Here is a 13126-nt window from a genome sequence, read left to right as displayed (position 1 = left end):
AATGTAGTGGATATATACAGAAACAAACTTAAATGACTCTGCATTGCCAGTGAAAATAAATCACATTTTAATGTTAAATCAGACTATTCATAGCATCTCAGCAGACATAGAGGGTATAGAATAAACAACAATAATTCTCACATATTGAGAGCTCAAGGGTCTTCCACCCACGTTTCCTGACTTACATCTAAAGTGCCTGCCTTTAAGCTGAAGTCAAAAAACCACAAAGCATCAACAAAAAGGGTGGAAGGAAAGGGAACAAAGTACACACCTGAGACAACCACAGGTTTCAGATTTGCATAGGTGTTGCTTTTTTTTTTCTTTTTTTATACTCAGCAGCCTTTGACATAGTATCACCAACAACTGTTTCTTATTTCAAAGAACCAACAGAACTGAAATTTACTTAAACATAGTCACTTTTTTTTCTTGAATTACTACAGATTCAACATTTCAGTCTTTAAAGCTATTCACTCCTATTACAAAGTAACTGGAAACATAACGAAATAATCAGAGAACAGCCAAGACAGCTAAGTAGCTAACAACACTGTTTTAGTCTGCATGTATTAACAACACTGATTTAGCATATTTTTATCACAGCTTTCTTGTTTTGTTTAATGGCAAAACAATAGAAAGTCTAGTAGTTTCACAGGAGGTTCATAAGGGAATAACGCCACAGTTAAAGTACATACTTCAGTAAGGTTTCACCACTCTGCATCTCCAATAGCTTTTGCAAAAACATGGTCTCTACCCTCAAAGGACATCACTCCATCTTTTAAATAGAACTTCCATTTGTTCTTACTTCGATGTATCTGATGAAAAAAAAAAAAAAAAAATCAATTCCCCCCCCAATATAATACATATTAGACAGCCATTAAAAAAAGTCTTTTTTAAGAGCAACTTGTTTACAAGCCTTTTTTTTTATTTTAAAACCCCAGTAGCCCAAAACATGTGAAACACTGCCACTGAGCACACCACAAATATTCAGAGGCAGTAGACTTCAGTTGTTTATAATGAACTCCCTGCTCTCTCAAGGGAACAACCTCCTGAACTTTAGCACATGCACCCCTCTCAAAAAAAACCCAAACAAAACAAAAACAAAAACATAAAAAACAAGTAGCTGTGTGTCATCTCAACACCAGCAGGAAAACAAGACTATAACAGAGCAATTTCACAAGTGTACCAGTCCCAAAACATACTGCACCCTGCAAACTGGTATGGCTTAACTGAAACGCAGTGTTTCTTCTCCTGCGCACAGTGCAAAGCAACATTGTGTGCAGAGACATTAGGATAAGGCTAAGAGCAGGAAAACTTTGCTTTAAAATGCAAATAACACCATATAAAACAGTAAGAGAATGTGCATATTCTGTTTCTTTTTAAAGGCCTACAAAACTATCTATACCACAGAAAGTTTCTGTTTAATACTAAAAGAAGGAATTTTAAGTATCCCTAGAAAATTCCTTTGATTTTAAGCCTCAGTCTATTTTCAAGTCCAGAAAGAAAAAGGAGGGAAAAAAAAGAAACAAGACAGTAATTTTGCTGACAGCATTCTTTTATAGATAACAAAGTAATTTAATAGGTAACTCTTTCCATCTACTTTCTACAAGGCCTATGTGTTTTACTAAATCTGTATAGGAAAGGGGAAGTCACCAACATCTTCCTCCAACTTCTGTAACTGTTTATTTCTAGCAACATCCGATTTTAAATTTCCTTGAAGACATCCTGAACTTTCTATTAGTTTTTTAAATTTCCAACCAATTTTTCTGCTTATTACAGACAAAACTTGCTGTAGATAACAATATCCACTACCCATAGCATCTGTAACAAACTGAGTTACAAAGCTTCAAAACTTTGTGTACATTTTCAATACAATACAGACACTATGGCTTAATTTCAGATGCATTTTCTACACACACCCCTATAACTACATTTTCCAAAATAACTACTTTCAGAAAAACCCATCTGTTAGGCTTTAGTAAAGACAATTTTCTTAGCACTTCACTGTTTCCTAAAACACAGACACCATTAAAGGCAGGCCTAGTTGAACATGCATTAAAAAAAAAAAAAATCATCACTAGTCACTTTTGAAAGAAGGAAAGCCAAGGCACATTCTTAGGCAAACTATAGAGATATTTTTCTAGATTTGTTTCAAAATGAAATATGCAGTTTGTTTTGTCAACTTTTAAACTACTGGCATATACCCATCCAAAACTATACCAGGGCTAGAAGTACTTTGATCTTCAAGAGTTCAAAACAAGGTTGAATTTTAAACATTAAAATGGAGGAGAACAAAACGCCCCTTAACAACTTTTGTTTTTCAGACAGGACAGAATTCTGACAAGAAAACCTCTCAGTAAGCACCTCAAAAGACAAAAAGTGAAGAATAAAGTACACACACTCCTCTTTCTGTTACCCATTTCAAAAGTCTTAATTCATGGCTGAAAACACATACATGCATACATACATACATACATGGAGCTGTTGAAATTACTTAAAAGTAATTATTAAAAAGTTGAAAGTTAAGCTTATGCAGCTTTCCAGATCTTAATTTGCCAAGATTTGGACCCCTTTTCTTTACCTTTAATAGGTCATTAAAAAACCGTTGATTATCCTCATTTCAGAAAGCAGCAGGTAAGTCTTCAGACTATTGTCAGCTGAAGATGTAATTTAAACACAATTATTACAGCATTAGATTTTCTTTAAAAGGCGCTGGTAGTAAACCAGACATGGATTTGCTGAAGATATTACTTAGAATGATTAAGAAACAAAGATAAAACTATATACTGTACCTTGTCATACTGACAAACTATCACATTGTCAGTGTCAAACAAGTCTGGAATGTCCTGTTCACTGACATCATCACCAGAATTTAAAGGGTCCTAGAGATTAAAATTTTATTTTATACATTCTTTCAGAATAGCATTGAATATACTTGACATTAAACATAACAAGAACAATAAAAGGTTAGCATTGCAAAAATCACGACCCAGAGGCTATTAAGACCATGTTGCAAAAAGCTCATTTATAAGCAGCTTTACATGCATACATTCTCAGTGACAACACCACCCTGAGCAAAAACACGGGTCAAAAAGCAAGCCTGCTAACTGGCAAAGCTGACCCATGTAAATAGAACACTAATCAACTGGTATTTATTTGAAGCCCAGATGCCACAAGTTGATTCTCTTGTGAATTTCTAGGATACAAAATTGCATCTTTAAGAAAAGCCTTTTCCTAGCAAACATGTACTTGTATCACATTGTTCCCTTCTCTGTCTAATCCCGTGTCCTTCAGAAGGCGAAGAAACATAGATTTGTATCCCAATCTTACTTAAATAAAAAGCGGTACTTTATTCCACTGAGGCCAAGGTTCTACCCTATAACTTTAATTAAGTCTTTTAATTAATCCAATAAAAATGACTTCTCAACATCTCTTTCATTTGTCCATGCTTCTCAAAATGAGCTCTCAAGTGACTTCTGAGCAGTACCCACATGTCTCAAGAGGTACGCAACTGAACTATACATTCTCTGCATTAAACTTAACCAGGAATTGTTCTGGATGCAACAATTCCAACAGTAAAGACAGATATACTATTGTAATGTGCTTCAAAAAGCTTAAAAGTAAATTACCTCCTCAACGATATCTGTTTGGGCCTCTTCATTATCACCACCACTGCTGCTAGACTCTGTGTTTGAAACACTGTCATACTCCTCATCATCATCTTCCTCATCATCCAGAGCTTTTAGATCCTCTGATTCAATAATGCCAATGAATTCATTCTCTTCCCTATCTTTTGTATATGGTATTTCTTCCTTGGGAGAAACATCACCAGTACCATCTAGCTGAATTATGCCTCCAATGTCACTGCAGATATCCTTCTCTGATCGTAAATTAGATTCCATCTGCTCAGTAGGTTCCATCTGACAGGAATAAAAGAGACCAGAGACAGCTTGTGAATTAACGCCATACAGCTTTCACTGTTCAGTACAAAGCCTGATATTTTTGTTTAATAAAACAACACGATTGGGGCACTAAAATGAGAATTTCAAGTCCTGGCCTACTTGGAAACTCTGAGTACATTTGCAAACGTTGTCCTTATACCTAATCTTAAATGGATTCTATGCCACATATTCCTCAACAATATAACAAGACATTTTCTTAGACCTTTCTTTAAACACTATCGTAATCAAACAACTTTTTTAAGACAACAATGACCAACCAGGCCTTTAGAATTCCTATTGCAAATACAGCTCCAAAAACAAAACAAGGGGAAAAAAATTAAAAAAAGGAAACTAGCTACTCACCCATCCCCAAAAATAGCCTTTTTCCTTTTTGAAATAAAAATCAAGATGATCTCATTCTCTCCCTCAACTCAAAGTGCTTTGTTTAAATAAGATATAAAAAGCTGAGACAGTAAATATTTCAGTACCTCAAGTTACTGTTCATAAAAGTGCTAGAATTCCTAAACAGAGCATTCACAGGAGCATAAAAGTCCTTTAAGCTTTCAGCCATCTTTAGTTTCTCATTAAATCTTTACTGTAGCATCTAATTCACATCCACATACACTTTCTAGTTCAAGAAAATAACACTTTGTTTTGACCTTCTATTCTTACTACAGTTATCATCACCCTGCCATCAAAGTTCAGACAAGCACCATAACATGCTTTCTATTTACAGTCATTTGTCATTACTGTCATTAAATTTGCATTTAATAAATTTGCCTCAATCACATATAAGCACTACAACTCAAAGTCAGCAAACCAGCCTGAACTTAAAACATCTGTAAATAATTTCTAGAACAAAAAGTAGATGAGGTCAGGAAAGTGGCCTGTTAATTAAAATCATTCAAGTTTTCCACACAGCTCTAGCTAAATTCTAGTTTGTTCAGGACTTTTTCCCAAGGAAATGCATTTCCTTCCAGCAGATTTTCACTTATCAAATGCCACTCTTCATACTCAACATGCATTCTCAATGAAAGTTAAATGCTCTTCACACATTTAACATTACAAATTTAAACTAATCCCAGCTGACACTGCAAGAGAAATTTGCCCACAACTGGCCAGTATCCAAACGCAGATTCAGTGTCAGAATGACACAAAGTTCTCAAAGGGTCATTTCCATCTGATCAGTCACAAAAAAAAACTATCCCTCAAAATAGTTAATAAGTCTAAGAACATATTATATCTACCCATTATACTTGCAGCATTTTTTAGATTGACATCCTCCTCAATGCCAGTATTTCAGCAATACTTGTGACAAATTCTTCATGTAAAAATAAGTAATCAGCTACTGCTATTCAAAAGAAGCTCAAGAATGAACTTCAAAATGGTGTTAGTTTTTATTATTATAATTTAGAGGTGCTACTTACAGGTGTGTTTGATCACATCTCCTACGATACTTCTACCAACCATCTCCAACGTATTTTCACCAGCTGAGAAATAAAAGGCCTTACCTTGTCAGAGGAAGCAATGACGTCATGGTCTTTCAGAACAGCACTATCGTCCAAACTTTTGCCTGTGATAATCAGGTCAATGATATCATCAGACACCGGCTGTTGCACCAGCTCCTGAGACTCAATGTCTAACTGCCCCTCCACATCCAGCAGAACACTGCTTGAGGTGTTTGCCAAGGATTCAGTGGGAAAAAAACCTTCAGATGATTCTGGCATAAACACAGCTGTGTGAAGACTGCCATACTGGGATTTTTCTGTTGAGTCTGCACTTTGATTCAGCACTGCATTAGTTACAAGTTGCTGCTGATTCACAGAAGGCTGCTGGACCAATGTAGTGCTGGCAGAGTTCTCCAGGTGGTTTTTCTCCATGGCATTTGGTTGAAATACCATGGTCTGTTGGATAGCAGTCTCCTGGGGTTGCAAAGTCTCAGCATCTGCCTGGGCAGAGGATGCATTCACCTGAGCAACACTGGCAATGTTGGCTTGCAGAACTGAAGGTTGCCCAGGGGGCTGCAACACCTGCTGAACAGGATGGTGTAGAACACTTGCATCTCCTGCAGCCTGTGTAACCACAACAGGCAGATTTACCTTATACAATTGCCCTGCAAAGACAAGAGTTAAATTCTGCTTCAGCAGGTTAAACTACAGGTTCATCCAGGCCACTGTCCTGTTACCACCAATAACCAACAGCAAACACCCAGGTAAACTATGAGAAACAAGATGTTCACAAAGAAATACTTCACCCAAGCACAACTTCAGCCTTTGAAACTTAAGTGTTCAGAGGCTTTTTGAGTCAGAGCTCTCATCCAGACCATCATGTCTAATATCCCTTTCTGGTTTTGTCCCCCAAGTACCCTGTAGCAGTTAGTTCAGTAAATTACATACTGGATTTAAAAAACAAAATCCTGTTTTGAATTTACTTCCATGTAATTTCAGAAACTAAGGAATACAAGATGAAACAGTAAACTATTCCACGTCTACAGGGACAGTTCACTCTTAAGGACCTTTAGGTATCCCCTCCTTCTAAAAAGAGCTGCCTAGTTTAGTTAAAAAAAAAAATTAAAAATTCCTAGTTTATTTAGCCTTTCTTTGTACAAAAACCATTCCAAATACTGAATCCTTAAAGTTATTATTAGTGCTAGAGTTAAGCTGCTAAAGCCAAGTTGCCAATTTCATTTAATTATTCTTTTCCCCAAGCACATTCTTACACACCCACAGTCACTGACACAAGCCTATATGTCTCAAAACCTTAGGAATTATATCTGAAATAGATATCTAGTGACACTAGTTCTCAAAGAACAGCTGTTTGAGGAGTCAGTCTGTGACTGAAATAAACCTTCCAGTTACCACATCCTAAGCAGTACAAGCACATTTTTGTACAGGCAGTTTTATCAGCAAAAGAGTGTGAGCAAAAAGGTTAATGGATGGTTGTATTTTATTTGAATTAAAAAAAAAAAAAAAAAAATCAACTTGATTCTGAAGTACCAGACTGTCTTTACCTTTTCAAAACATGAAGATTGTCCTTTATATAAGAGGAGGAAATCCTTTGTCAGTCCAGACACAGGTAACACATTTGTAAGCAGTTGTAAAACAAAAAAATGGCATCACCTGGCAGCCCACCTTAACTGATCTTGCAAGTGTACACAACTGACACATTAACTAATCAATGTAATTACTTCTCCCATGCAACGATTACAAACACAAACTACAAAAGAAGAGGGCAACTGGCTTGACACACCTACACTTTTAACTTCGCATTTGTTTTATCTGCTGTACTTGGGACCATCTTTCAATATCCACATCCAGTCAATGCACTGTAACATTTTACATCCCCTCTTTAATCTTACCAGATGCTGTCTGTAGCGTCACTCCCGCTGGTACATGTATAGGATAAGCAATGCCCGAAGGGAGAGTAAGAGTTGCACCCACTTGTGAAGCACTCTAGATAAACAAGAGCTTTATTAAGAAGTAGTGCATACTTTATCTCCTAGGGCCCTAAATGTCACACATAACATCTTCAGATGAAACACCAATGAGGGCTTCTTGTGATCATCTTTACTGAAGAGTTGCTTCAGACTTTTCAGATTTAGAAAGATAAAGAGTATTCTGTATTGACAGGATAATGACTTGCCCTAAGGTTTCCTATTTTCCAGTTATCACATTCCCTTTTTGTTAACAGAACACTTTCCTGTATGCCCTCAAAGTACACACCATCCAGAAAGTTGTTTTTCCACTCAGAACCACTTTTACCTGAGCTTATGCATACTCCACACTGCATAGACTCCTTGGCTAGGCCTACGAAGTCACTTTGCGTTCTCTTTTTCTCCTGGAAACCAAACAGTTGGATATACGGCTCCCTTTCAAACTAGCTGTTCTGGGGAAATTTAGTTTTTAGATCAGGTAACTTGGATGTTACACAAACACCTTCCCAATATCGTATTTCAGCTTGGGAAACTAGTTAGCTTGAAGCTCAGGAGGCACTCAATAACTTCAAGCACTGACAATTAATAGCTCCTCCCCAAACAAATCTTGCCATGCCCAGAGTTCAGAACCTGTCAACTCTATAAGCCTCTCATTTTCTTCTGGATGATTTCTATGCCTTGCACATAATGCTGCTCCCAGCTTCAGTAACGCTAGCATTTCCCAGCGGTGCTTTATTTTAAAACTCAGTAAGAAAAAAAATTAAAAAAAAAAAATATATCTGTAGATGTGCATTTCCACTATACATCTATTGGCTAAATACATGCAGCCATGGCTTCCAACACACTTCCGGATGCATTGCTTGCAAAACCAACTGGCAGATCCTCATCCTTTTTCACTGCTCATACATAAGCAGCAGAGTTACAGCTCTCCCTCTACAAACTCTTAATTTTTTTATTGTTTTCAATAAAAATAAAAAAGGGCTAGAAATAACAGCACTGTTTCTTCATCTGTTGATTCTCCCTCAGCAGGACTCCTGCTCCCTTGCCTACTATGCCATATTGGACAGATGAAACTGTCATGAGAAATGCTGTCCTAAAGCATCTACACATGGAAAATATTTCATACTTGCCTCCCCTCAAGCCTATTAACAACTGACAAACAATCATTTAGAATTCAGAATACTCAAAATTTAAATAAAATGTCACTATAGTTACATACCAGGTCTGCTGCTGTGAACTGCTGGAAACCTCTGCCAGCTGGGATGACTAGAGAAGCTATACAGGAGGGGAAAAAAAAAAAACAACAAACCAGCACCTCACAAAAACATTAATTTCTTGGACACAGTTGATCTTTCAGTTATTTACAGCAAGCACAACTGAAACTAAAGCAATCTAACTTCAGTTCATACTCATGAGATCAAGTGAGCACATCCAGATAAGGCTCTTAAATACACTTCCTTTTATGCTGCTTGAAGCTTATGCTGTACTCAGGGGGAAGAGGTTATACCCCAAACTTAATTTTGCTAGAAGCTGGTCTTAGTGATTTCTGGGGGTTTTTTTGTTCTACAAATATTACTGTTTAACTGTTTGATATGTTTAAGTTGCACTGTAAAAATTAAGCATGCTATTTCTATTTATTACATCAGCTAGAAGGACAGATGTGCAATGCTACCATTTTAACATGACCAAGAACATGTATGTAAAACATATTATCGTGTCAACATGCCGAAAATGTGCAAGTATTTTTCTGCACCAGAGCAAATCCGGTGGTGCTAATACTAGGAACAGTACGGTGGGATTTTCAAAAGCACTCAATACTGACTGGAATGGGAGAAGATAAGCAAAGGGAAAACTTCCCCAGGCTTCAAGAAGCAAACCATTTAGGTAGCCCAATTACTTTGAAAATCTCTAGCATATAGGACAATTCAAATCCCATTTAAGGAAAAGAAAAAATTCACTGGTTTCACCAGATTGTTTTGGCTTAGTATTGCCCTTCCAAAACTTTGGGAGCAAGGTAAAGCTCATTAAATATAAAGCTTCTAACAGCAAACAAACACAAAAGTATATTCCCTGTAATCACACGGAATAAATAAGAACCTGTCTCCAAAATCAGTCCACTCAACTTTTGTTTTGGAAAAACAAAAACAAACAAGCAAACAAACAAAAAAAACCAAACACAAAAAAACCTCACAGACTGAAGAGTGCCTACCCAACCCTGAAGTGTACTATGATGCAGATTTTCATTACATCATCTCGTATGTTTTTTTGTCCTTTATGGGGAAAAGTCCTAATGGCCTCTCATAGTGGGAGAAGTCTCAGCTAAGCATTACACTCTACCATAACATTACCACAACGGTCAGCTGGACTTAACTGAGCAGAATAGGTTGTGATGTCAGAGGCTGTGTGAAAGTCAAGTACTTCTCTGCAACAGGAATACTGCTTTTAATAGAACCAACTGAAAGACTACCCTCCTACTCTTCAGTTTAAGAAAGGGATTACATTTTAACAAATGCAGAACCAGATTAAACTCCAACACGACAGCAGAGCTGCATGGCACAACCACGCCATATAACCTCTGCACACATCATGCCACACATTAAAAGGGGAAGTGAAAGCTTAACCTTACTGGTAAATTTGCAGCTGAAGCGCTACGCTTCTGGACTGCAGACAAGAAGACTAAAATTGTCTTCATGTTTTGCTACTGGAATTAAGCAGCAGATCAAGAGCACATGCACATAATTGCATTAATTTATCAAAGTTTATTTCGTCCTTTATTGGTCAAATTTTGTTTTCAAATAATTACTGTTCCCCATCAGGCTAGATATATACATAAGCATCACAAACCAAGATTACTGCAGCACCTTCAAGTCTTCCAAGAAGATTCCTGAATCACTGAGCTATTCTTAAATTGCATCTGTTGTGTTCAACATCTAACCTGCTGAAGCCTGCAGAACATGGTGAAAACTGTGCGGTAGTTGCAGGGCAAACTGCGCAGAACGATGGCTATGTCTGAAGAAGCCTTCTGTTGCTTTAGACTGCATCACCTTTATTTCCCAAAGCTGCAGAAAGATTATTATTAAGGTCAACAATATCAGCTTTAAAAAACAAGCCACATCTAAAATGAAAATCAGGTATCCCTAGTTTTTGCAAGAGTAAATTGACTGATTCTATCCAATAAACATGATAACAATCACTACCGAATTTCAGCTTCCAGCAGCCCAACACATCATTTACAGGATATTTGAAACTATAAGTTAGGGCAAAAGTTTGCTTGTTTGGGAGGGCAAAGAAACAGACAGGTACATTGTGTCAAAGGAAAAAAAAATATAATACAACTTCTATTGATGCAGGGGAACCCAACAAACCTGCTTCAAGTCTTTCAGAACCTGCTCCTCTAAACCCTCTTCTGCAAAGAGTTCCCGCACACCTTCAATCACATCTTCAATAACGGACTTGTATAATTTATGCTACATTAAAAAAATAAAAAATTTTCAAAGTCAGGATGAAGATTAAGTCATTTGAAATGACAGCACAAAGCCTAACCTCACTGCATAAACTACTGTTACAAGATGAACAGCATGCACAGATCAGTGTAATAAACTGAATACTCTGTCAAGTGCAAAGACTTGCAAGTCCACTCATTCTTTTAAGTCTGACATCCCTGGAAAAATACAGAATTCAAGCCTGGAATTATTGGTTTCTGCAGACTACAGAAATGCTTAAGAAAATCCTAGATATATTACAAAAACAACTGCTGTGCTGCATTTTCAAACAAGTATGTCTAAAACATCAGTTTAAAACCACTTAGTATCATTCTAGCGTCATTGCCCCTAACTTAAAGGCCAACCAACAATACAAGCTACTAAAAATGAGAGGGTGCCAATTCTATCAGAAGCATAATGTAAGTAACCTGCAAGTAACCTCTGTAAGTAACAGATTTAATTTTTTCTTTGTGATAATCATCTGATGTTGTAGAGTAGTTTAGCCATGGAAATTTAACACTACAGGTACCAACACATATCATTCATCTTATAACAGGACTCCAACACAACACTTTATTCCTTCTTCTGCCCATATTCATGATTAAATCCTAATCCTCCAGTCAGACCTGGACAACAGACATACGAGCTTCAAGATACATTCACTCTGATGCAAATGTAAGATAGTAAGATTTTAGCAATTTAAAGTCAATTAATCTTGACTATCATTACCACCAGAATAGCCTACACAAGGTGAAAGATGAAGCTGAGATTTTTAGGAAACCATAAAAGTTAAGATTCCAGGATAGTAATTTACGTTTTTTCTAACTCAACATCAAATTAATGTTTTACTGCTCTAAAGCTGTTGTAAACTGCAGACAATATAAAAAAGCCTAGAAGTTATTAAGAAGTAACAAGTTACATTTTTTGCAAAAAGCTATCAGCACAACATAGCACTACTTTGAAATAACCACACTCATTTATGATTTCTCACAGGAGGTTTGAGATCTCCAAGAATTGCCCTACCACACTTCAGAACACTAAGAAGACAAGGAAAAAAAAAATTGACTCTTGTACCATGACACTAAAGGATGTTGACTAGCCCATATGTCAAATGCTTTGCCTTCATTGTTAATCCAGAAGAGAAACTGAATTTAAATCTTTCAACAGGCCTATTCCCCTCCCCAGGATTGCCAAGCTACAAGAAGCACAAATATTTATTATCCTATATAAAAACTGTACACAGCAACTGTAAAATCCCACTACACGCTCCCAAATTAGAGGGGAATGGTTACAGTTCTGAGACGCCCACACTCCAGTTTTATCCCTTTAACACACAGGCCCCTTTGCCATGAACCAGACTATCCCATCGGAATTTTTTTTTTCCTTTGCAGGCAGTGGGGAGGGGGTCAGCAATGCCCCAGTCCAGGGTAGGCAGCGGGGAGGGGGTCAGCAATGCCCCATTCCAGGGTACCACAAGGCCCAAAGCGCAGCCCGAGGCCTCCCCGCGCTCCCCTGGCGGCCTGAGGGGGCAGGTCAGGCCGGGCCCGGCAGCAGGGCGGCCCGGGGCCGCCACACTGCCCCACCGCCAGGCCCACACAGCCTCCCTGCCCTCCGGAGCTCCCCAGGGGCTCACGCCAGGCCCTGTCGCAATCCTGTTACCCACAAGGGGCTTTTGCTTAACAAACCCGCCAAAAATAGTGGCTTTAAAGCAACCCCTGTGCTGCCCGCTGCAGGGAACGGCCAGCGGCCGCTCCTCCCCGGCCCCCACGGGGCGGCACCGCCTGAGGCGATGGCGACGAGACCCGGCCCGGGCACATCCATTCCATCCCGTCCCTCCCCTCCCTGCGTCTCGCCGGCGCGGGGGGGTGGTGGGGTGAGGATGGGGCCGGGGACGCGGTCCAGCCCCGCCGCTCCCCCTCACCACAGGGCTCCCGTGAGCCATGGCGGCACCCGCCACCAGCCCGCCCTCCCGCCTTAAGGCGCCGTTGCCATGGGGACGCGGCCGGCGCGCGGCGGCCCCGCCCGAGCGGGCGCCATGTTTGCCTGCGTGCGAGTGCGGGGCCCGGTGCCGCGCCGGGCGCGGGGGCGTAGGTGGGGCGGGCGGTGAACCCGGCGGGTGCTCCCGGCTCCTGAGGGGCTGCCCAGGGGCCCGCCTTGCGGCGGGGGCCTGAAGCTTCAGCTTGTGAGAGGGGAGGGAGAGGCGGCTGTGTGTGGAGATCTGCTCACAGTGCAAAAATGCACCTAGGAAAGCTGGCAACAAAAGCATGTTATTTTGA

At 39.2% G+C, this 13126-nt stretch overlaps 1 protein-coding gene across 1 annotated transcript; it reads right to left on the bottom strand.

The window, feature by feature from the left end:
* Positions 1–424: 424 nt before the first annotated feature.
* GTF2A1L (general transcription factor IIA subunit 1 like) lies at positions 425–12792 on the bottom strand. The gene is made up of 9 exons (XM_055725427.1): positions 12772–12792; positions 10734–10835; positions 10304–10427; positions 8588–8643; positions 7294–7387; positions 5447–6048; positions 3624–3914; positions 2787–2876; positions 425–809 (listed from the first exon to the last, which is right to left on the bottom strand). Exons 1-9 carry the CDS (start codon positions 12790–12792, stop codon positions 702–704), a joined length of 1488 nt encoding a protein of 495 aa, XP_055581402.1. The 3' UTR covers positions 425–701.
* Between the last annotated feature and the right edge of the window lie 334 nt (positions 12793–13126).

This window comes from Falco cherrug, chromosome 13 (assembly GCF_023634085.1).
Source record: "Falco cherrug isolate bFalChe1 chromosome 13, bFalChe1.pri, whole genome shotgun sequence".
Classification (NCBI taxonomy): Eukaryota; Metazoa; Chordata; class Aves; order Falconiformes; family Falconidae; genus Falco; species Falco cherrug.
The sequence above is the reverse complement of the archived record's forward strand: the minus strand, read 5'-3'. Positions and strand labels throughout refer to the sequence as shown.